This window comes from Rana temporaria, chromosome 9, assembly GCF_905171775.1.
Source record: "Rana temporaria chromosome 9, aRanTem1.1, whole genome shotgun sequence".
In the NCBI taxonomy this organism is placed as follows: domain Eukaryota; kingdom Metazoa; phylum Chordata; class Amphibia; order Anura; family Ranidae; genus Rana; species Rana temporaria.
The window spans coordinates 23,793,356-23,819,503 of NC_053497.1; the positions used below are offsets into that span (position 1 = coordinate 23,793,356).

The 26,148-nt window shown below is 45.8% G+C and overlaps 1 protein-coding gene across 2 annotated transcripts in view; it reads right to left on the bottom strand.

The window, feature by feature from the left end:
• STXBP1 (syntaxin binding protein 1) overlaps positions 1-26,148 on the bottom strand; it is a 100,296-nt gene that overhangs the window by 30,300 nt on the left and 43,848 nt on the right. For both annotated transcript variants that reach the window (XM_040322975.1, XM_040322974.1), the window contains exons 4-12: positions 20,407-20,483; positions 13,324-13,402; positions 13,091-13,194; positions 10,660-10,808; positions 6,133-6,217; positions 5,877-6,007; positions 3,204-3,311; positions 1,710-1,770; positions 1,556-1,621 (exon numbers count right to left, since the gene is read on the bottom strand). In XM_040322975.1, coding sequence (XP_040178909.1) covers positions 1,556-1,621; positions 1,710-1,770; positions 3,204-3,311; positions 5,877-6,007; positions 6,133-6,217; positions 10,660-10,808; positions 13,091-13,194; positions 13,324-13,402; positions 20,407-20,483 — 860 coding nt within the window. The remainder of the gene's footprint in view (positions 1-1,555; positions 1,622-1,709; positions 1,771-3,203; positions 3,312-5,876; positions 6,008-6,132; positions 6,218-10,659; positions 10,809-13,090; positions 13,195-13,323; positions 13,403-20,406; positions 20,484-26,148) is intronic.

The window sequence follows — 26,148 nt, forward strand, 5'->3', positions numbered from 1 at the left end:
AGAGGAAAGCTTGTCCATTGGAGAAATACATTAAGAATGTCACTGGAGGACTGGGTGAGGGGCATGTGACCTTGGGCCAATACCAATATAATATTTTGGGGCCTTGAGTGGGAATGGTTTACTGTTCAGACATCAATCAAAGTAGGAGGCACAGACAGCGACATTTGCAGAGAGTTGTTTGGAGGTTTCTGTGAAGACTTACAATTGAAGCACCAGGCATTGACTTCCTTTACATCTATCAGATAACATGTAACCAAATTTCTAAGCCACAAGGCAAGTTGATGCTGAAATATAAAGTTCACCATGCACGGCTCAAATTTCAGTCAATTCCTGCTGAATCAAACAATATTCCCCTGGTGACCCTATTGGTACCACTTGGCTCAACAAAACTCGACTGGAGCCAGGTGGAAAGTTGTTGGCCAAAAAGCGACCGCATCCAAAAAGATGAAGTCGCTGTTTAGGTGTTCAAGCACCTGCAGGTTGCATACAATAGGAAGCAGTGCAGATTCCCCCATCTACACTGTTCAGCATGGATGAATCTAGTGATTTTCTCTCATTTTGCCCATAGGCTGAACAAAAGAAATCTAGCCACGTATGGCCAGCTTAAATCTGTACCTATCACGTAAGTCTCCTACGCCGTGGTATCTTAACTGCATATTTACGCTGGCCGCTAGGGGCGTGTACGCTGATTTACGCCTAGAATATGTAAATCAGCTAGCTACGCCTATTCACGAACGTACGCCCGGCCGTCGCAGTACAGATACGCCGTTTATGTTAGGCTTTTTCCGGCGTAAAGATAAACCACCAAAAACATGGCTCAGCCAATGTTAAGTATGGACATCGGAACCGCGTCAAATTTTTAAAATTTTACATCGTTTGCGTAACTCGTCCGTGAATGGGGCTGGCCGTAATTTACGTTCACGTCGAAAGCATGACGATTTGCCAACGTCATTTGGAGCATGCGCACTGGGATACGTCCACGGACGGCACATGCGCAGTTCGTTAAAAATGTAAAATACGTGGGGTCACTAGTATTTTACATAGAACACGCCCCCAACCAGCCTATTTTGAATTAGGCGGGTTTACGCCGGCCCAGTTACACTGCGCCGCCGTAAGTTTCAGCGCAAGTTCTTTGTGAATACAGGACCTGCGGCTCAAACTTACGGCGGCGTAGTGTATCTGAGATACGCTACGCCGGCCAAAATCTACGTGAATCTACCCCAATGTCTGCTCATGGTAGTATGACCAAGGTGGATCAGATTCGTTGTAGTAGTAGAGAGACTGCTATGTCTGCAAATTTTACTATAAGCATGGATCACATCAAGTGCACTAATAGCAAGGTCTGTTGAATATTCAAGGAACATAGATCAGATTCGATGTACTAGTAGAAAGATTTCTATGTTCGCTGACTATACTACTATAAATGTTGATCAGATCTGGTATAATAATAAAGAGATTGCTATGTCTGGATCAGATCAGTGTAGTAGTAATGAGATTGCTGTGTCTGAATTCAGTAATTCTAAGCAGTGATATGTTATTCAATATCTCTACTCACCTTGCTTAACTCTTTTTGGTACTGTGGCATCTTCTTCAGCATTTGCGAAAGATCCCTCATGGTTGCCTAGGACAGACAGAATAAATCCCATTATCACTACTGTGGTCACGTTACCTATTGGTGTTACCATGTACCGGTATGAAGAGTCAATCACCTTGTCACCTGTGTTCATCCTCTTGCTGGAAGAAAAGTCCTTCAGAGAGCGGGTCACCTCCCTAGGATTCAGAAGAACAGAACAAGTCAGCCAAATAGGAATATACTTATAAGATCCATTAATCTTTTTTTTTGCGTCCCACTGGGGAGATTTTCCTCATTTCATTTCTCTAGACACAACAAGAATTGTGAGGAAATCATCTCTTAAACCAGGGGTCTCCAAAGTTTCTAATCAAAGGGCCAGCTTATTGTCCTTCAGACTTTAGGGGGGGCGGACTGTGGCCCTTGGGAGAAGAAAAAGTCCCAACATCAGTGGGGGAAAAAAAATGCCCTATTATTTGTTTCAGTAGAAGTAATTGTGCCTCAACATTGGTGTCAGTGGGGGTAATTGTGCCCTATTCTTGGTGTCACTGGGAGAAATTGTGCCCCATCATGGGGCCCAATTGTTTGTGTCATTGGGAGAAATTGTGCCTCATCATTGGTGTCATTGGTCCCCATTGTTGGCATCATTGGGAGGAATTATGGCTCCAAGTGCCGGGTTAAAGCAAGTAAAGGGCCGTATCTGGCCCCGGGCCATAGTTTGGAGACCACTGTCTTAAACTAAAATGTCACTGTAACAAGTGTCCCCATTAGACAATTTCTCCGTTATTCCTGTTCCATTTCTATTCCTCCCCCTCCCATTCCTTCGCCCCCAGGGCTGAGGATTCTCCCCACTCCCTTCTGTTACATTGCTAGGACCTGGAGATCAGCTGCTCGAGCGCCAGCTCTGCATCAAAGGAGGAAGTGGAGAGAGTCACGTGTGCCTCCATATCAAGAAGCACTGTGTACTTCTCTTTTCTCCAAAAGAATGAAACAAATTGTTAAGTGTCCAAGGGAAGGACAGTAGATGCAGGGATGGGAATGGATTTAAATTAACCTGTTTGTAGGCAGGTGTGCTCATTCACAGGGGTGCCACAGTTGAAGAGGAAGTCAAGGGGAACACAGTTCCTCTATGGTTTCCTGGGTCACTGGGGAAGCACCTGATTGGATTCTGACACCCCATGTAACTCCAGCAGCTATCTTGGGTCAGGCAGAGCCTATTTAAGGCCCTGGTTCCCAGGTTTGGAGTGCTTTTGGTGAGTTGGTAGAGTGGGGACATCGCACCTGTTAGGGACAGTACTAGTGATCGGAAAATGTTCCTGAGGAGGAGGGAAAGTGTAGGATATCAACCCCCTTGGACAACTTCTAGTTTGGGGCACAGATGCTGTCAACCCGGCTGATACCTGTCATCTTCACATCATTGGAATTTGTTATTTTACCCGTTTAGGCAAGCGTCCTTCCGGGTTGTTGTGAACTGTCATTCCTTTACTTCATTACCGTTTTCTATTGTACTTGTATGTGTGAGTTACTGCCGCCACAAATGTTGCACCCCACTTACATGTTGGTTTGCCCTCCGTGGGTAATGCATATGTTCATTTTAAGGTCCAATCTAGCCTCTATAGGCCAAAGTACTTACTGGGAAACCTCTGCAATGTGTTTGTGACGCAAGGTCACCCAAAGATCGTCATCTTCATCTAAGAGGACCTCCTTGACTCGCTGTTCTCCTATACCACTCGTTTCATACCTAAGACAAAGATATTTTAGAGATTTAAAACTCTAAAACTGTCATTACAGAAAAGCAGGACTTCTGCCCACAGCAAACAAGCAGATCTATTTTATTTTTTTTATAGAAAAATGATAGATAACACCAATCTGGTTGCTACAGACAATGGACCTTTTTAAAACGGAACTTAAGATTCATCCAACAGTAAAATATACATTTGCATGATCATGTTAAAAATATTGGAAAAACTGGGAAAAAATGGAAAAACACTACCACACAAGTTAAAGTGGAACCATACACTAGGATTATAGAAACGCAAGTAATCGAACATCTACCGTATTTTCCGGCGTGTCAGACGGCGGCCATCCATTATTCATCCTCGGACGAGAGGACATCCGTGATAGGCGGAACACTGAACAGAGGCTCTGCTGGGAAAATTAGTGTTCCGCCTATCACTGAACAGCCTGAGGAGGCGCGGCTTTTGAATAATGGAATCGCGGCCGTCTGACTACTCTGCAAACAGGAGAAGGTAGGGAGGTCGTCGAGGCAGGGAATGGAATGGCACAGTGAGGCATGTATAGATGGCACAGTGAGGCATGTATAGATGGCACAGTGAGGCATGTATAGATGGCACAGTGAGACATGTATAGATGGCACAGTGAGACATGTATAGATGGCACAGTGAGGCATGTATAGATGGCACAGTGAGGCATGTATAGATGGCACAGTGAGGCATGTATAATGGCACAGTGAGGGGTCATCTTATACAGTGAGTATATCCCAAAACCAACATTTTAGCTGGAAAATTAGGGGGTCGTCTTATACGCCCAGTCATCTTATACGCCGGCAAATACGGTAATACAACCTTTCCCAACCATTTTACCGCATTGGAACCCTTGAACTAATTTTCAGGTCTCAGGGACCCCCTGCTAATATCAGACTATTGGGGATCATTGCGAAGATGACCCTTATATTGGTGGTGGTTAGTGATGTGCTTGGTTATGTGGCCATATTGGTCAATGATGTCATGAGCATTCCCACCCCTTTATGTACATGCAGTTGCAAGGTAGAGAATGCCCTGGCCATAGCTGATTGACCCGGAATCGACAACTTCCTTCCACGTTTGGCCAAACATGGTTTCAAACAGAATTCACGGTCATCTGTATTGGTGGTTAGTGGAATGAACTCCCCCCTGTGTAGGTGATAAGAATACTACCCTTGCAGTCATGCCGCTTCTTCTTTTGATGTCTGGTGTCAGACCTGAAATTATGCAGGCATCATCAGATGGAAAGTCAGTTGGCCACAGCTCAAGAACCCCTAGCCATCTTTGGAGGAACCCTAGGGTTCCTTGGAACACTGGTTGAGAATGGCTGATCTAATAGCTTTAATAAATAACAGAATGGACAAGTACACCGAAGTAAACAGAAGTGTACAAACACAAAAATTCATAGGCAGTCCACTAAGATTATTGAAGGGAGTTATTTATGTGGCATCCTCAGCATCTTTGTTCAAGATCTTGTCCTACAGGTGATGATGATCATTAATGCCACATGCACAACACCATCCATAAGTTGAAGAGGAGAAGCAGAACCAATCCATGAGGGAAGGGTGGCATGGAAGAAATGTTGTGCAGAGAAGAGAAATACAGGGCCAGATTCTCGTAGGAGATACGACGGTGTATCTCCAGATACGCAGTCGTATCTCTGAGTCAGAGCCGTCGTATCTTGGCGCCTGATTCAAAGAATCAGATACGCCAAAATTTCTCTAAGATACGACCAGCGTAAGTCTCCTACGCCATCGTATCTTAACTGCATATTTACGCTGGCCGCTAGGGGCGTGTGCGCTGATTTAAGCCTAGAAATATGTAAATCAGCTAGATACGCCTATTCAGGAACGTACGCCCGGCCGACGCAGTACAGATACGCCGTTTACGTTAGGCTTTTTCCGGCGTAAAGTTACCCCTGCTCTATGAGGCGTATATGAGGCGTACCAATGTTAGGTATGGACGTCGGAACAGTGTCAAATTTTTCAAGTTTTACGTCGTTTGCATAAGTCGTTCGCGAATAGGGCTGGGCGTCATTTACGTTCACGTCTAAAGCATTGGCTTTTTGCGGGTTAATTTGGAGCATGCGCACTGGGATACTTAATGGACGGCGCATGCGCCGTTCGTAAAAAGCGTCATTTACGTGGGGTCACAATAAATTAACATAACACACACCCACATCTTCCACATTTGAATTAGGCGGGCTTACGCCGGCCTATTTATGCTACGGCGCCGCAACTTTGCTTTGAGAATACAGCACTTGCCTGTCAAAGTTGCGGAGGCGTAACGTAAATAGGATACGTTACACCCGCACAAAGATGCGCGCTCCTACGTGAATCCGGGCCTCAGACTTTTGTATTATGCTGTATTGCAGTAACTGTCATGTGCACCCGAAAAGCAGTAAAAATGCACTCCATGTAGACCCCAAAAAACAAAATGAACATTTGTCTCTGAACAGTACAGAGTAATTTGATCAAGACAATAAGATAGGAATAGTGCTGGGGTTTTCTTAATATATCACATATATCAACTTTTTATCTTACTTATAAACATCATTCTCCACCGGCAGAAGGTCATAGCTCATGGCCTGGAAGGTTAGCTCATGTAGAACTGGGGAGGCAGGATCAAAACCCCGATCCAAGATAATGAGTTGGGAACGAGCCTTGTCTGGGCCCTGGAATTGAAGAGAAGAAACCAAAAGTAACTAAAGTAGTCCACTACTATATTTTTTTTCTTACAATGGCCACCATTAATCAGATATTTTCCATTCTTAATGACTGTAGTTGTTTAATGCCTCACCTCCCCCATTGTGGGATCATCAGCCTTGTATGCATCAAGCTTATCTTGGATCAGCTGCGCAAGCATTGCGTTATCCTTGTAATCTCTGAGGGAAAACATACGGGGTAATCACTATACTTATGTAACCTACTAAACTTCTACAACCATTTGCACTACACAGCACCCCGCAGCATCAATCCTTCATGCACATAACCAGCATACATCACTGTTTAATCGCTATCCTGTTACTTTTTCAATCATTGGTAATCTCCTATACAATATGCTCACTCTTGGGAGCCACTGTGTCTATTCCTTTATAACTGAACTTAATCCCAAAACTAATCTGTTTTCCAGTGAATTTATAAATAGATGCTAACCCCTAAATCCCACTTATTTCATTTGCTGTATTTTTTCTGTTCAAAGATTACAACTTACAACTTACCGTACCCGACTCACTGTTGATGCTTTCAGGCTATAAAAACTAAAGAGCAGCTAGCTTAAGAAATTGAGGTTGAAAAAAGCAAATGGACAGTGTAACAGAACGACCCATGACACCCGAAGACTTTTGAAGGATGAGGGGTACTCCTGTGCCAGCGTCACTAATAACTCTTGGGTCTAGGGTCATCCTGTGCCCCTTTTGGGCATAGGGTGACTGAGAAATAGTAATTATAAATTACATGAGATGGGACATTACTGATAATTCATATTGCAGGATATCTTGAGATATTACAGTTTGGTTCATGCTGACCCACACCAGGTCAGTGGAGTGTTTTCATTCAATGTGAGGACACATGCTTTTGAGATGTTAATTGAGGCTCCTGAAAGACCTTTCGTTATGTATGCTAATAATACTGTTTTGTGTGTGGAATGTGACTTGTCAAGCTGTAGTAATAACCTGCTCTAATGTAGAGACAGGCTGTCTGGAATGTTTAGTAATTAGCCCATCTGAAGGTGTATTGAAGCCAAATTGTGTGATGCTGGGGGTGGAGAGTTCTTTGTTCCTTTGATTACTGTAACATGTTGTACTGTATATAAGAAAGCTAACCATTAAAGCAGTTGTTCATACATTTTGACTATGGCCCCGTACACACGACCGAGGAACTCGACGTGCCAAACACATCGAGTTCCTCGGCGAGTTCAGTGTGGAAGCCGCCGAGGAGCTCGGCGGGCCGACTTTCCTCATTGAACAACGAGGAAATAGAGAACATGTTCTCTATTTCCTCGCCGAGGTCCTCGTCGGCTTCCTCGGCCGAAAGTGTACACACGGCCGGGTTTCTCGGCAGAATTCAGCTCTGAACCGAGTTTCTGGCTGAATTCTGCCGAGAAACTCGGTCGTGTGTACGGGGCCTCAGAGAACGGAGCTTGTCTCGTTATTCTGGGAAATGAAATGGATCGTGTCTGCTAGATTGTGGAGTGTCCGATAAGCTGTCGTGGCTGATGGAATGGGAATATCGTAAACGGTGGTGACCGTTACAGACAGTTTTACTTTGCTGGGGAATTTTCACTTTGCCTGGGAAATTTCCCTTAGCTTACTAAATGAGGTGACTTCCATCATCCAAAAATTGGTGACTTCAATCATCCTGCTGTTATAATAGAAGACATTGAAGAGTTGATTGAAGGATCCAAAAAAAAAATAACAACCTAGTTAAGCTAAGAGAGAATTATCCATAAGGAACAAGAGGTCCATCACTTTAGAACCGATGCAAAAAACTGAGAACTCACATTAGGGTTATAAAGGGATGCCTAGGGGGCATGTCCTCAAAAGCTATGCTGAGTCCGACATACAGTCACCTGATGTTACGAGCCTATAGCCCAAGGTCTATGATTATCAAGCCTGTGTTCTGTATTGTACGATTAAAGGAGTTGTAAACCCTCAAGGTTTTTCACCTTAATGCATTAAGGTGAAAAACCATCTGCGCTGCAGCTGCCCCCCTTTTTCTTACCTGAACCTGGTTGTTCCAGCGACGAGCACAAACCCAGCAGCTCCAGGCACTGTCTCGGGTCCTCATTGGATAGAATGATAGCAGCAGGAGCCATTGGCTCCCACTGCTGTCAATCAAATCTAGTGACATGGGAGCGGTGGCCAGAGCCGAGTCTTGCTGTCTGCATCAATGGACGCGCAGCAGCAGGACTTGGGAGCGCACCCCATGGAAAGCGCCTCTCCGTGGGGGGCACCCAATGAAGAGGAGAAGCCAGGAGCATTGCCGGGGTACCACAGAAAAAGAGGATCGGGGCTGCTCTGTGCAATACCCTTGCACAGAGCAGGTACGTATGACATGTTAGTTATTTTAAGAAAAAAACAATGAACCTTTACAATCACATTAATGGTATACTGTTTTTCTTTTCCTGATGATTAAATATTCTTTGATAAGTGACTTTTCCACACATTCACTAAGCTAAGAAAAAAAATCCCTTACAGAGTGAACCCCCTATTTGCCTTTAGTAAATCAGTGCCGTTTCATGTAGTCTAACCTTTAACAGTTACAAGAAAATATTACCTATCAAAGAGATCTCAGCCCACCTTTACTGATACAATCAGAAAAATCCTGGATTCAACTTTATTTTCTTGGCTGTGTGTACTGTAAATGTACATGTCTCAAACTCTGCCGCTTCCTCTGTCACTATGGGCCAGATTCACAAAAGAGATACGACGGCGTATCTCCTGATACACCGTCGTATCTCTGTTTCTATCTATGCGACTGATTCATAGAATCAGTTACGCATAGATATCCCTAAGATCCGACAGGTGTAATTGTTTTACACTGTCGGATCTTAGGATGCAGTACCGCGGCCGCCGCTGGGGGGAGTTCGCGTCGTAAACCAGCGTCGGGTATGCAAATTAGGAGTTACGGCGATCCACGATGGATTTTCACGTTCGCTACGTCGCGGCTAGTCTAGTTTCCCGTCGCAAAGTTAGTCGTCGTTTTGGGTGCCTTAACTTTACACAGCAATCGTATTGCTGTATAAAGTATGGCTGTCGTTCCCGCGTCGAAATTTTAAAATGAACGTCGTTTGCGTAAGCCGTCTGGGAATACAGAATTACGCTACGCGCATCACCGTTCGAAAAAATGACGTCACTGCGCGCAAAGCACAACTGGAATTGCGAAACGGAGCATGCGCAGTAGGTCCGGCGCGGGAGCGCGCCTAATTTAAATGGCACACGCCCATTTGAATTGGCCCGCCTTGCGCCGGACGTATTTACGATACACCGCCGCAAGTTTCCAGGTAAGTGCTTTGTGGATCGGGCACTAAAACTGGAAACTTGCGGCGGTGTAACGTAAACGGGTTACGTTACACGGCCGCAAATGTATGTGAATCTGGCCCTATGTGACTAGCAAGGGTAAGAATCCATCACACTTAGACAGCTCGGTTCCCTGCTCCTTCTAAAACTGTGACCAGCCATAGTACAAATCTATCTCACTAAGCGAAGGGTTAAAGATCTCAAGGCTTGGGTGGTACATTGTCTACTATATAAAAACAAATGTCCATCAATCTGTCCCCCAATTGCACACTGCAAGCTATTCTAAATAACAGAAGCTGCCTATAGGGGCCCACATATTGTCCTGCTCCAAAGAAATAACTAGAAAGGGAAGATTTTTTTTTTTTAATTTTTAGGTATATATAGCCAGATTCAGGTAGTGTTACGCCGGCGTATCAGTAGATACGCTGACGTAACTCTGAATCTAAGTGTATTCTCAAAATGAGATACACTTAAATCTAGCTAAGATACGACAGCCTTCATCGTCGTATCTTAGCTTTCTACTTAGGCCGGACGCTAGGGGCGTGAACGCTGATTTATGCCTAGAATGCGTAAATCAGCGAGATACGCCGATTCACAAACGTACGTACGCCCGTCACAATTAGTTACGCTGTTTACGGAAGACATACGCCGGCATAAAGATAAAGCTGCTCCCTAGGTGGCGCAGCCCATGCAAGGTATGGACGTCGGAACAAGCCTATCTTTTTACGTTGTTTGCGTAAGTCGTACGCGAATAGGGCTGTGCATAAGTTACGTTCACGTCGTAGGCAGTGTTCGACGTATCTTAGGCATTCTAGCCGACACATGCGCTGTTCGTTGATAACGTCATTTACGTGGGGTCATGCTTAATTTCCCTAAAACACGCCCACCTCTTCCTCATTTGAATTAGGCGCGCTTACGCCGGCCCATTTACGCTATGCCGCCGTAACTTAGGACGCAAGTGCTTTGTGAATACAGCACTTGCCTCTCTAACTTGCGGTGGCGTAGTGTAAATACCATACGCTACGCCCGCACAAAGTTACGCTGCCCTACCTGAATCTGGCCAATTGTGTGAATGAGAACACATGACAAATATATTGAAATTTGACTGCCTATAGTCTATATAAACAGTAATTTGTCCAAATAAACAGTCATGTAGTTGTAGCCAAGGTCATCCTGAAGAAGGGTGAGAGCCTGAATGACTGATTCAATTTTCCCCCAAATTCTTTTTTTTCTGTGTATAAGTAACTGGTTCCATTGTGCCCTAAGGAACAACGGCTTCCCCTGACAGCACTGCTTTAATAACACACCCGCGGTAGCGCACAGCTGGATATTCTTTCAAGGTGGCACACAAAGTGGCGAGCTGCTCTGCAAGGCGCTCCAGGATCGGGTTCTTCATCTGAGCTTTATGAGGACTGTAGAAACTGTGGAAGGAATCGGGGTAATCCAAGGAAAACACCTAGAAGATATAGTCAGTAAAAGTCTAGTGAGAAAAGACATTAGATGGGTCAAGGCATATAATTAACGTATACCGTATATACACCATATGGCTAAAAATGGACACCTTTCCATTTCATTGAGCGCTTTCAACCTTGTGGTGACAGTTTAGGGAGGGATCTCATCTGTTCCAGCATGACGGAGTCCCTGTGCACAAAGCCAGCCCCATAAAGACATGGATTGGTGAGCAACTTGAGTGGCTTATACAGATCCCAGACCTCACCTTTTTTTAACGCTATTGGGATGATTCTGAACACCGACTATGAGCCAGATCTTTTCATTGAACATCGGGTCTTGATCCCCCCCCAATGCTTGTGTAGCTGAAGTGTACAAGTTCCACAGAAACACTCCAAAATATTGTGGGAAGCTTTACCAGAAGAATGGAGGCTGTTATCATTTCAAAGGGGGATGGAGGTCGGGGGCAACAATATACATGGCCATAAGGCCATGGTTTTGGAATGGGATATCCAACAAGCTCATATACTGTAGGTCTGGTGGTTCCAATTAACATGGTTCCTTTCTGAGATGCTAGTGGTTGCAATACCACTGCACAGAGCAGGTAAGTATGACATGTTTGTTATTTTAAAAAAACGTAAACAGCGGCGTTCCACCCAAAAATGGAACTTCCGCTTTTCGGGAATCCTCCCTACCCCCCTCCAGTGTCACATTTGCCACCTTTCAGGGGGAGGGGGAGCAGATACCTGTCTAATACAGGTATTTTGCTCCCACTTCTGGGCATAAATCACAGCAGTATCCGCAGATATCTACGCCACGTCCGGCGCCCCCCCCCCACTGTCTTCTGGGAGACACACAGTTCCCAGAAGACAGCAGGGACAATTCAGATCGCGCATCGGGACTCGCGCATGTGCAGTAGGGAACCAGGAAGTGAATCCGCAATGCTTCACTTCCTGATTCCCTTACTGAAGATGGCGGCGGCAGCACCCGAGAGCCGAGGAATAGATCGGCTTCGGGTGCCGACATCACCGGCGTCCTGGACAGGTAAGTGTCCATATTTTAAAATTAACCCGCTGCAGTATTTGTTGCTACTGACTTAAAAGAAAAAAAACATTTTGGCGGAACTCCGCTTTAAGCCCTTAATATCACTTTATTGTGTCTGCAGTCCCTGACCATCTCTTATAGCTCTTCTATAGTCTTTGACCATCTCCTGTTGCATGTTTGCAGTCTCTAACCAGGGCTGATCCTAGTGTCACAGACACCTGGGTGCAGAAATATTTCTGGCGCCCCCCACATGGGCGTGGTCATCTAACTAACCCCTCCCCTTTACAAATATTTATATGGCTACGACTCAAACACAGAGATGCTCCCTTAAGAAGTCTTCATTAGTGTCCCCCATCAGAGCCCCCCCAGCAGGTGTCCCCCATCAAAGCCCCCCCACAGCAGGTGTCCCCCATCAGAGCCCCCCACAGCAGGTGTCCCCATAGATCAGTACTTGTCCAATAGATCCCTGTAGCTCGGGCGTGCTGGGAGCAGAAGCACATTACAGGGGGGCGGGGCATACGTGGCATCTTTGGTTACTTGGAGGGTGGCACTCGGAGAGCATTTCTGGGAGTGCACGGGATGATTGGCAGCAGCTCCGGCCAACCCAGAAGCCTCTCATCACACCGCCTATGCGAAAAGAGCCGACACACGCAGAGGGGGTGGGGCAGACAGGAGACTGCTCCATGCACACCAGACAGAATTAATTAGTGGAGCCTAGTACCGGAACGTGTTCCAGTACTAGGCTCCGCTGTGGTACCCAGCCCGGGTTCCGGGGACAGTGGGAGGTATGCGCTCTTGTCAGTTGCCAGCGGAGAGAGCAAGCGGGATGGGGAACCGCTGCACCCGCTACATGCGCTCTGCCTCTGGACACAGACAAGGAGGAGGGAGGGGAGCACTTTGGAGCTTCGGCGCCCCCACCTCTGCAGCGCCTGGGTGCGAAGCACCCCGTGCACCCTGCCTAGGATCGGCCATGTCTCTAACAGCTTTCTGTAGCAATCACTGAACATTACAGTCAGCCACCTACAGTATATCAGGAAAGTTGACCACCACTGGTATAGGGAACTGCAAGAAATTGATACCAAATCAAACTCACGTACTTACACAAGCTGCATTTAAAAATATATTTATTGATATAGTAATGAAAATTCAGCTAAATCACTGTAAATATTTTATATCTACCTGGAGGTTAACTTTAAAAAATACATAAAGCCTTCACTGCCCAAATTTTGCCCATGTGACACTCACCTGTGACTCGTAGGGAAGGAATGCGATGTTGATCTCGGTCAACGTCTTGATAACTTTGGATGCTCGTGATTTGACCAGCTCATTAAACAGGGTGTCTGGACAGGCTGTGGAAACAGGTTGTGAAACAATAAGCACAATGGCTGATGGAAGAAAACAAAGGGAAAGATGCGGGGGGGCACCAGACCGGGGAGGAGATAGGAGGGTGATCATCTCAGTGTTAGTGACACACTTACAGTCTGTAAAGAAGACGTGTGCTGCTTTGTACTTAGAGGAAGAAGGATCTTTGAAGTCATTGATGAGGCAATGAACAGACTGCAAGAGAAGGAAGGAGCGTGAGAGGAAGCCAAAGGTACAAGGTGACAAAGATGGAATAAGAAATGTGCACAAGCTATGGATCTGATCTGAAATTAAAGTTCCTGTTTGTATAATAGTGATCCCCCGCGCTAAAAAGAAAAGTTACAACCAATGCTGCTACTTATAACCATAAATATCAAAACCTGTGAAAATGAAATATATACAGTAAAACCTTGGATTGCGAGCATAATTCGTTCCAGAAACATGCTTGTAATCCAAAGCACTTGTATATCAAAGCATTTTTTTACAGGGTATAATAGAGAAGAGAGGCACCTCTAATGCCCTGTACACACGATCGGTTCATCCGATGAAAACGAACCGATGAATTTTTTCATCAGATATCCGATGAAGCTGACTTCCATCAGTCTTGCCTACACACCATCAGTTAAAAATCCGATCGTGTCCAACGCGGTGACGTAAAGCACAACGACGTGCAGATAAAAATGAAGTTCAATGCTTCCCAGCATGCGTCGACTTGATTCTGAGCATGCGTGGATTTTTGAGCGATGGATTTTCCCACAGACGAACGTTTTTTTCTATCGGCTTTTTAACCATCAGAAATTTTTAAAAGCGTGCTGACGTCACCACGCTCCCAGCTGATCGGCCTGAGCCGAAGCTGGCTGAACTTTTTTCTCTAGTCTCTTAACCTTGCACACCAAAAGCTTTTTAGATGTCAGTAGTTTGTTTCCTTTGTATGGAATAAAGCGACCTCTTTTTTACCAAATACTGCACTATGAAGCCGTGTTTTTCCTTTTTATGCACACGTTCCTGTATTTCCTTTTGATGTGGATACCATCCCCGGAGATATTCGAGATGGCAGTGTCCCCTGAATCACCTGTGGAGGAGTGGACCAGGACGGAGCGTTTGGAACAAGCCGAGGATACTCCTTTGTGCAGAGCCTGTTTGATCCCTGCGGGGGTCCTACTGATCTGGTAAGCGGCCATTTACTTACCTTTGATGGTGGGATTGTGATTGAAGATTCTTGCATTATCCCTGTTGGTGGATAGAATTTGGGTTCCCTGCATTAATGCTATAAGGACTGTACCCCCAAACCATTTATGCAATATATTATTTGTTTGATTTTCTCCTTTTAGGAGTAAAAGGACATTTGTATCTGCCCATTTATCAACTTACTTTTACTAATTTTGAGGGTTGCGCACTTATCTGTTTTATTTTTCACGTGTTTCAAGCCTAGTATTCAGGTTTTCTGTATTTAGGTGCTGCACCTTTTTTCACATATTTTTTCAATTTATTTATTACGTTTTTTGTCTTCACCAATCATTGGTGTCTTTGCACACATTTTTTGCACTTTGTTTGTTAAATAGGGGTTAGCGCGGATTGTTTTTGCTATATATAAATGCTTCTTTAAAGATCCTTTTTAGGGAAGTCCACCACCCACCTACTACGGTAATATTTACCTTCCCTGATCTGTCTGAGTCTTGAGTCTAATCCCTGTGTAAGCTTTGAGTTGGAGCTTATATGGGGCTAATGATCTCATATCTCACATGTGATAGTGTTTGGGCCTGGTGATTGAATTCTGAGTCCCGAACATTGCACCCTGAGAGTGAGGAGAAGGTCACATGCTCCTCCGTACCCAGAAGTATTGGGTATTTCTGAGAACCCCTGACAGACAAACAGAGTGGTGGGGGTGCCTAGCAAAGGTGGACATTAATGGGTGAGGGAGGTTGGGTGGCCTGTCAACAGAATCTTTCGCTTACCCAAATTTGCTTTGCCTTTTTGAGCTAATTTTAATAAATATTAAGAATGATGTGGTTCCATTTGAAAAATGTCACATGGCATTCAAAACTTTAAATGGCTTTACCCTCTGTCTCTAGTTCCCCCATATAAAAAGGACAGGCACCCCAAAATCCAGGCTGCTCTATAATACCTTTATGGTTGCTGATCTGGTCCTATTGCGTCCAACCTAATGTGGAAAACTACCGGCCCATCACATGATGGATGTCCTCACTAATCAATATTAACTTACATAAAGAGTGGTGGGTAGGGGAGGATCAGAGCACAGTGGATTGTCATTTCAAGAGAACCTGTCATTTTAACCAGAATTAGCACAGTGGCAAAGTCTCTTTATGGCCTCGTACACACGAGGTTAACCAGAGGACAACGGTCTGAAGGACCGTTTTCATCGGTCAAAACCGATCGTGTGTGGGCCCCATAGGTTATTTAACCATAGGTTAAAAAAAAGCCAACTTGCTTTAAAATTAACCTATGAATTCCTAACCTATAGGTCAAAACCGATCGTTAGTAGGCACGACCATCGGTTAAAAATCCACGCATGCTCAGAATCAAGTCGACGCATGCTTGGAAGCATTGAACTTCGTTTTTTCAGCACGTCGTTGTGTTTTACGTCACCGCGTTCTGACACGATCGGTTATTTAACCAATGGTGTGTGGGCGTGACGGACCATCAGTCAGCTTCATGACAACGGTCCTTCAGACCGCTGTCCTCTGGTTAACCTATCGTGTGTACGACTCTTAAAAGCTTTAGGAAAAATCTCTATATTTAGAATACTCCTCATAAAGGAAGATGAAAATATGGTAGCTACTATTGTTGACTTGTTTTAAGGTGTAGAGACTCCAGGGTTACATAGCTAATAAAAAAAAAGTCCATCTCGTTTAACCAATAGAAAAAATAAAATAAATAGAAAACTTCCATATGCAGGATCCTATACTCATTGTTGATCAAGGGGAAGGCAAAAAAAAAACAATAAAGCATGATCCGATTTTGCTCCAGTGAAAAAATCCCTTTACTGGTCCCCCAGAAGGCAATCAGATATTCCCTGGATCAACTATCCCTAGTGTTATGAACTATAATGCCGACAGGGCCGCCATAAGGGGGGTACAGGCATTACACCTGTAAGGGGCACAATGGTCCCCAGGGGCCCGGCTGGCCCCCCTCCCGTTTTTTTTATTACACCTGTAAGGGGCCCAATGGTCCCCAGGGCCCCTTACAGGCCTGGCCGGCCCCCCCTCCCATTTTTTGTATTTATTATACATTTTTACTTGCATTACACCCGATGGTACCCATGGCCCGATAAGATTACACTTGTTTTTTTTCGTCAGCACCCCCCCCCCGGTTCTCTGCTCCAGTGGGGGCCCTGCCTAAAGCTGTGTAAGGGGCCCCAAAATTTGTGATGGCTGCCCTGAATGTCGAGTACACGCAATCGGAATTTCCGACAACAAATGTTCGATGTGAGCTTGTTGTCGGATAATCCGACCGCGTGTTGTAGGTTCCATCGGAATTTCCAACAACAAATGTTTGAGAGCTGGTTCTCAAATTGTCCGACAACAAAACTTGTTGTCGGAAATTGTGATCGCGTGTACACAATTCCGACGCACAAAATTCCACGCAATGCTCGGAATCAAGCAGAAGAGCCGCACTAGCTATTGAACTTCATACATCTTGTACGTCACTGCGTTCTTGACATTCGTAATTTCCCGACAACATTTGTGTGACCGTGTGTATGCAAGACAAGTTTGAGCCAACATCTGTCGGAAAAAATGTTGTTGTCGAAATGTCCGATCGTGTGTACGCGGCATAAATGTAAATATCCAATTATATTTTGTGCATTTAGGAATGCATCCAGCTCTTTTATTTAAACAATCTATTGAGCTGACCAGGAATAGTTCCTAAGGGTGCCCTACCTTGAGGTAAGTAGTCCTCTATATCCTAGCTTCACATCCTAGTGAGTCATTAATCTGGAACCAATGAAGTCTAAAGTGCCTTATTGCCTGTCCATACTTGTTCCAGGTTAGTGGCTCTCTAGGGTAGTAAAACAAGGATCAAGATAAAAATGGTGGAGCGTACACCAAGTAAGCAGTGGCAGCTCACAAATTTCCGTGCTGACAGACGTCCTATTGTTAAAACAAAATAAAAAAGGTAGGATAATAGAAGTCACCAAAGGACCTATAACTGCTGTCTGTATATTGTATTATAAAAACAAGACACATTACAGCATGAGTTATGAGAATAGCCTTGTGTGTTCTGCTCCACAGCCACCAATTACACCAAACGAGATTGCATCTTCTAGGCGGGCAGGAATCTGACCGGTGTTTGTAGGCAATACAAAATGTCCTGAGTCGTTTTCCATCAGGAAGTTTTATTGTCAGTAGGGGAACCCTTCCTGCTTTTCTACATATATTCTTTAGAGGATTGATAGACATTAGGTAACATTTTAGCAAGCTGATTAATAACAGTGTTAATGCAAAGAAAAGCGAGAGCCAGCAGAGAAGGGAAACATTGGATAAATACATATTGATTTTACATTCATACTGTTGCAGTTACTTCAGTGCAGCCTAGCCATTCAATAACACGATACTCAAGAACAGGGCCGTTTGAAGGAATTTGGGGGCCCCAAGCAAAATGGACATGGAGGCCACCCAGTTTGCTGCTAATAACAGATTGTTCTGGAAAACCCATCCTGTCTGATATTAGCATGTGACATTGGACATTCCCTCTCCTTCCCTAGTGAACCCTTCGGAACACGTAGCCTTGGAGAACATATTACTTTTAAGCAGATGACATCATCCACCTAACCCAGGGGTCTTCAAACTTTTCAAACAAAGGGCCAGTTTATTGTTCCTCAGACCTTAAGGCCCCGTACACACGACTGGATCTGTCTGCTGGGATTTATCCGCGGATCAGTTCCAGCAGACAAATCCGGTCGTGTGTACGGCCTAGCGGACATTTTTCGGCGGACATTTGTCCAGCCGATCGTTTTTTCAGCGGATAAAAATTTTGTAGCATGCTAAGAAATCTATCCGCTGTAAACCTGTACAGACTCACCGGATAAGTCCGACCGATCCCCATCCCTCGCATGCGTCGAAGTATTTACCTTCCAGGGTCGCGCACGTCACCGCGTCATCATCGCGGCGACGGCGCGGCCACTTCGCGACACGTCACCGCAGATGTTTTCCGCAGGGATTTTGGTCTGACCTAAATCCGCCAGCGGACATATCCGATGGAAACGGTCCGGCGGACCGTTTTCATCGGATGTCCACTCGTGTGTACAGGGCCTAAGAGGGCCGGATTGTGGCCAGCAGGGGCAGGAAATATCCGCATCAGTGAAAATAAATATGGTGGTCAATAGGAGGAGTAGTGCCCCTATCAGTAGGAGGAATAGTATCCCATCATTGGTGTCAGTGGAAGAAAGAGTGTCCCAATGTTGGTGTCAGTGGGAGGAATAGTGACTTACATCAGTGGAAGGAATAGTGCCCCAAGGGCCAGATAGAAGCTAGCAAAGACAAAAGGCAAAGACCCCTAACCTAATCCATCATAGTCCGATTAAAGCAAAAAGATTTCATACTTGACTGATCTGACTGCAGTTAGCTGAAATCTGATCAGGTGGTACAAATTGTTAAAATCTAGGGCCCTTTCACACAGGGCGGATCAGTAATGACGTGTGTCCGTAAGCTCAGCGGGGATTGCTCCGTATATCCCCGCTGAGCCGGCGGCTGACAGGGCGGTCCCCGCACTCTGTGTAGGGACCGCCCTGTCTTTTCTCCGCTCTCCCCAATGGGGGATCGGATGAACATGGACCGTGTGTCCGTGTTCATCCGATCCGCAGACAGAAGAAAAAATAGGGGTTTCTTCCGTCCGCAAAATCGGACCTTTGCGGAGGCGGGTGATTACGGGTGTCAGCGGATGTTTATCCGCTGACACCCGCAATCACATAGGGACCAATGTATGTCCCTTTTTCATCCGCAAACGGATGGATGAAAAAGCGGACATATGGTCCGCACACGTGAAAGGGGCCTTAGGGTGTTTTGTTGCTCTTTGAATTATTTTTCAATAAGCAGGACTTGACTTTTTTGCATTTGACATTTTGCCATCTAAATTCTGTTTCAATAGTTTATGTTGCATTTTCAAGGAAATACATATCAACAGTTCTGCCCACTTAAGTAAGGGCTGTGCCAAAATGTTGGGACCGCTGAGCATTAAAAGGAAAAATACAGTATTCAGCGCTATGAAAAACTAGCGTGGGTAGTTAACAAATAATGCAAAATCATAAGAATACCACCAGCAAAGGTGATCCACATTCCATGACCTGCATGCACACTCGGGCAGCCCATAGATATTCAACCAGCGGAATTCAAACATTCAAAGTGGATGGGGGAATCTTCTCCCTGAGCTATTGTATTCTGACAATGAGGAGGCTTCCCCGCCATCAGAAAACGCTGATCAGAGCTGCTGGTTATAGACTACAGCAATGATCGAGTGGGGAAAATCTGACAGGGCAGTTGTACAGAAGCTTAGATCAACCTCTCTGCCTATACATGGATCAAAATGTGGCATGTCCCTCCTGAACTGCCCAAATTTTGATCTATGTATGGCCAGCTTTAAATGTAGATAGTAAAGGCCCATGGTAGCAATGGGGGAAGAGGACAGAAGAGGCAGGAAAAGGGTTAATATAGACATAAATAGTGGTAAAAGGAGTAAAAAGAGAAAATAATGAATGCCCCCATGGGCCCAGAACAAAGAGCAAAATAAAATTATAGGAAACTGATGCTAGATAGATTTAGCATTTCATTCCCGAACCGACAGAGCCAAGTTTGGGGTCAATAGCACCTATGGCCGTGGAGATATGGCGTCTAAAGCTGACCCTATTTTCCCATAGGCGCCCATGTTAAATCGGTCTCAACACACCCAACTTTGCACGTCCGGTTCTCCCAAAGAACCATTCTGAAGGTGATACAATCAGGTCTTAAAATCTTGTCCAGTCTCTATTTTTCTTGCATACAGTAGATAAGCAAGCTATCAGCCCTCACCTCCCTCCACCTTTACCCTACCATTGACATAAGCTTGGCTGTGCTGGCCGAACTGAAACTACATGCTATGAACTGAGTGTTACATAAGGGCAGTTCCATTGGACCTGCTCATCTGACCTCCTTTAGAATCAATACCTACATATAAAAGATAAACATGAAGTTTGGTTGAATTGGTACCTTTTCAGAAGGTGTGATCAGGTATACTGCTTCCAGGCTGGGGAGTGGTTCCCTCCGCTTGTTAATGTCCTCAACAACTGCAAGGAAAAAATAATTATTCACAACAAGCCACTGGACAAATACCTGTTTTATTAGCACTTTACAATGACAACGTCTAAAGTCTTTGATTTTTTTTTCATAGATATTACATGTGAAAAAAAAAAAGTTGATTATATATATATATATATATAGTGGTATGAAAAAGTTTTAAGACTAGTTTTGTAACACACCAACAGATGGCAGCACAAGGCTGCACACACAGGCCCAGATTCTCGTAGATCGGCGTATCTTTGTGCGGGCGTAACGTATCCTATTTAGGTTACGCCTCCGCAACTTAGACGGGCAAGTCCAGTATTCTCAAAGCACTTGCCCTGTAAGTTGCGGCGGCGTAGCGTAAATAGGCCGGCGTAAGCCCGCCTAATTTAAATTTGGAAGATGTGGTCGTGTGTTATGTAAATGTTATGTGACCCCACGTAAATGACGCTTTTTACGAATGGCGCATGCGCCGTCCGTGGACATATCCCAGTGTGCATTGCTCCAAAGTACGCCGCAAGGACGTATTGGTTTAGACGTGAACGTAAATGACGTCCAGCCCCATTCACGGAAGACTTACGCAAACGACGTAAAATTTTCAAAATTCGACGCGGGAATGACGTCCATACTTAACATTGGTACGCCGCATGTACGCCTCATATAGCAGGGGTAACATTACGCTGGGAAAAGCCTAACGTAAACGGCGTATCTGTACTGCGTCGGCCGGGCGTACGTTCGTGAATTCGCGTATCTAGCTGATTTACATATTTCTAGGCGTAAATCAGCGTACACGCCCCTAGCGACCAGCGTAAATATGCAGTTAAGATTCGACGGCGTAAGAGACTTACGCCAGTCGGATCTAATAGAAATATATGCGTAACTGATTCTAAGGCCGGGTACACACGAGAGGATTTATCCGCGGAAACGGTCCGGGGGACCGTTTCCGCGGATAAATCCTCTGGCGGATTTTGATCTCATGGTTGTACTAACCATGAGATCAAAATCCCCGTGGATTTCCGTCCGCGGTGACGTGTCGCGCCGTCGCCGCGATGATGACGCGGCGACGTGAGCGACGCTGTCATATAAGGAATTCCACGCATGCGTCGAATCATTACAACGCATGCAGGGGATGGATTCGGACGGATTGATCCGGTGAGTCTGTACAGACCAGCGGATCAATCCGTTGGAATGGATTCCAGCGGATCGATTTCTTAGCATGTCAAGAAATTTTGATCCGCTGGAAATCCATCCCCGGGGACAAAAATCCGCGGAAACAGATCCGCTGGATCGTACACACCAGGGGATCTATCCGCTGGAGCCGGTCCGCGGATCAATTCCAGCGGATCGATCCTCTCGTGTGTATGGGGCCTTAGAATCAGGCGCATAGATACAATGGCGTATCTGGAGATACGCCGTCGTATCTCCTTTGAGAATCTGGGCCACAGTCACGTGGACAACGGCGGATCCAGGGGGGGGGGCAACAGGGCAATTGCCCCCCCCGAGGCAATCATGTCACATTGGCTTTTAAACTGCTTTGCGGTGCCTGCAGCTCCCGCTGCCGAGTCTCTCACTCTCTCTCCCTCTCTCATCACCAGGGCTGGTAGGCTGCCTGTCCTGCGGCTGCTTTGAGCTGTAGCTGACTGCAGCGCTCCCCTCTCTCCTGAGTGTATGACATCGGGCATCTCTCGCTGTGTGTGAGAGTTGGGTCTGTGTTCGGCTGTGCTGCCTGTGCTAGACCTGCTCGTGTGATAGTAGATGGAGATGGAACACTGATTGAATCAGTGTTTTGTCTATCACACAAGCCCGTCTAGGGGGGGGACTTTGCTAGAGCCGAACACAGACCTACAGCTCCTGTTTGTTCCATGACACACGTCGGGAGAGGAGATACCTGCTGTGTGTGATCGAGGCAATGCCATGGTGAGTGCCATGCACAGTGTGGCTGCATTAATAGACAAAAGTGGGGCTGCATTCATAGACAAAAGTGGGACTGCATTTAATTACAAAAGTGGGACTGCATTCAATTACAAAAGTGGGACTGCATTCATAGACACAAGTGGGGCTGCATTCATAGACACAAGTGGGGCTGCATTCATAGACACAAGTGGGGCTGCATTGATATACACAAGTGGGGCTGCATTGATATACACAAGTGGGGCTGCATTGATATACAAAAGTGGGGCTACATTGATATACAAAAGTGGGGCTGCATTGATATACAAAAGTGGGGCTGCATTGATATACAAAAGTGGGTCTGCATTGATATACAAAAGTGGGACTGCATTAATATACAAAAGTGGGACTGAATTTATACACAAAGGTGGGGCTGCGTTCATATGCACAGTGAGGCTGCAATGGTGGGCACTGATGAGGCTGCATTGATCTCTTGTACCATGTGTTCAGTCTCTGACCATCCCTTGTACCATGCCTGCAGTCTCTGACCATCTCTTATACCATGTCTGCAGTCTCTGACCATCCCTTGTACCATGCCAGCAGTCTCTGACCATCTCTTATACCACGTCTGCAGTCTCTGACTATCCCTTGTACCATGCCTGCAGTCTCTGACCATCTCTTATACCACGTCTGCAGTCTCTGACCATCCCTTGTACCATGCCTGCAGTCTCTGACCATCTCTTATACCATGTGTTCAGTCTCTGACCATCTCTTATACCATGTGTTCAGTCTCTGACCATCCCTCGTACCATGCCTGCAGTCTCTGACCATCTCTTATACCACATCTGCAGTCTCTGACCATCCCTTGTACCATGCCTGCAGTCTCTGACCATCTCTTATACCACGTCTGCAGTCTCTGACCATCCCTTGTACCATGCCTGCAGTCTCGGCCATCTCTTATACCATGTGTTCAGTCTCTGACCATCCCTTGTACCATGCCTGCAGTCTCTGACCATCTCTTGTACCACGTCTGCAGTCTCTGACCATCCCTTGTACCACGTCTGCAGGCTCTGACCGTCCCTTGTACCACGTCTGCAGTCTCTGACCATCTCCTGTACCACGCCTGCAGTCTCTGACCATCTCTTATACCACTTCTGCAGTCTCTGACCATCCCTTGTACCACGTCTGCAGTCTCTGACCATCTCCTGTACCACGTCTGCAGTCTCTGACCATCTCCTGTACCACGTCTGCAGTCTCTGACCATCTCCTGTACCACGTCTGCAGTCTCTGACTATCTCTTATACCATGTCTGCAGTCTCTGACCATCCCTTGTACCACGTCTGCAGTCTCTGACCATCTCCTGTACCACGTCTGCAGTCTCTGACCATCTCTTGTACCATGCCTGCAGTCTCTGACCATCTCTTGTACCATGTCTGCAGTCTCTGACCATCCCTTGTACCATGCCTGCAGTCTCTGACCATCTCTTGTACCACGTCTGCAGTCTCTGATCATCCCTTGTACCATGTCTGCAGTCTCTGACCATCCCTTGTACCATGCCTGCAGTCTCTGACCATCTCTTGTACCACGTCTGCAGTCTCTGATCATCCCTTGTACCACGTCTGCAGTCTCTGACCATCTCCTGTACCACGTCTGCAGTCTCTGACCATCTCTTGTACCATGTCTGCAGTCTCTGACCATCTCTTGTACCATGTCTGCAGTCTCTGACCATCTCTTGTACCATGTCTGCAGTCCCTGACAATCTCTTGTACCATGTCTGCAGTCCCTGACAATCTCTTGTACCATGTCTGCAGTCCCTGACAATCTCTTGTACCATGTCTGCAGTCCCTGACAATCGTCTACAACTATGGGATAGATTTATCGCATTTATATTTAAATATTTTTTACTAGTAATGGCGGCGATCATTGATTTTTTAGCGGTACTGCAACATTGCAGCGGACACCTAATTGAGTTCTGTAAGCAACACCTTATTTTCTGGCAGTGCCCCTCCCGAGACTAGACTCTGGATCCGCCCTTGCATGTGGAGCACCGACCTTCATAAGTCAGTGTGCCAAGAGACATTGTCCTGTGTACTTTGGGAGCTGTGCAACTGGTGCTTATTTGACCACGTGCATTACCACGTCTGCTATTTCATCATGGACATCAATGATGTCAATGTTAACAACGGCAATGCTGCAAAGAGTCGTTTGAGGTGTTTTGAGTAGCACATGCTCTTTAAAAGCGGAAGAACATCACTGTAAGATGACGAGAGATCAGGAAGACCTTCAACGAGCTCAACCCCCAAAACTGTCAAAACCATTCAGCAACTTGTGCATGAGGATCATTGGAGAACAATTGTGCATGCCACTCAAAACACCTTGAACGACTCATTGCAGCATTGCCATAAACTTGCCGAATAACGTCAAACATCTCTGTGGCAGATTTGCCCAGTTTCACACAGAATTTCACGTTTGCACTTTGTACTAATCTGCTGTCCATGATGATGCTAGGCCATGTGTGTCCTAGCAACCTAGGACGCTAAGTGGCAGGAGCCTCCTGCATCCTAGCAACTGAGGATGCTGGGCACCAGAAGGCATCCCAATCAGAGCAATCAGATAGCCAGATTCAGTAAGACCTGCCTAACGTTAGGAAGGCGTAGCCTATCTCATATACGCTACGCCGCCGTAAGTTAGAGAGGCAAGTGCTGTATTCACAAAGCACTTGCGTCCTAAGTTACGGCGGCGTAGCGTAAATGGGCCGGCGTAAGCCCGCCTAATTCAAATTGTGAAGAGGTGGGCGTGTTTTATGTAAATAAACCATGACCCCACGTAAATGACGTTTTGAACGAACGCCGCATGCGCCGTCCGTGGACGTATCCCAGTGCGCATGCGTCGGATAGAATGCCTAAGATACGTCGAACACTGCCTACTACGTGAACGTAATTTACGCACAGCCCTATTCTCGTACAACTTACGCATACGACGTAAAAAGATACGCTTGTTCTGACGTCCATACTTTGCATGGGCTGCGCCACCTAGAGACCAGCATTATCTTTACGCCGGCGTATGTCTTCCGTAAACGGCGTAACTAATTGCGACGGGCGTACGTACGTTCGTGAATCGGCGTATCTTGCTCATTTGCATATTCGACACGGGAAAACAACGGAAGCGCCACCTAGCGGCCAGCGTAAATATGCACCCTAAGATACGACGGCGTAGGAGACTTACGCCGCTCGTATCTTAGCCTAATTTAAGCGTATCTGGTTTCCAGAATACACTTAAATTTACGACGGCGTAACTCTCTCTGAATCTGGCTAAGAATCTTTGTTTGCACTATATGCATGTAAATGTTTACACAATTACATGCATACAGTGTACAGGTGTGGTAATGCACATAATCAGAATAGCACCAGTTGCACAGCTCCCAATGTACACAGGACAATGTCTTTTGGAACACTGACTTATGAAGGTCGGTGCTTGCCTTGGAGCCTGCAAAGCATTGCAGCTGCGATCAGATTCGCAGGTGCAAGCCACAGACTTCCTTCAGCCCCAGGTGTGTACAGAGCTACATACCATCTCTTATGGAGCTGGAGGAAGTAAACAATGGACTACAAAGTGCAGTGATATTACCGCAATTGTGCTCCATTGGGTTCTACAAATTCCTCTGCCACAGGGGTGGATGGGACAGGTAGCCTTTCCAATAACAGATCTGTAAATTGATCTGTGAATAAAAGGCACAGCTGTATGAGTGTAGCCACACACAGTCACGCTAAATACAAATAC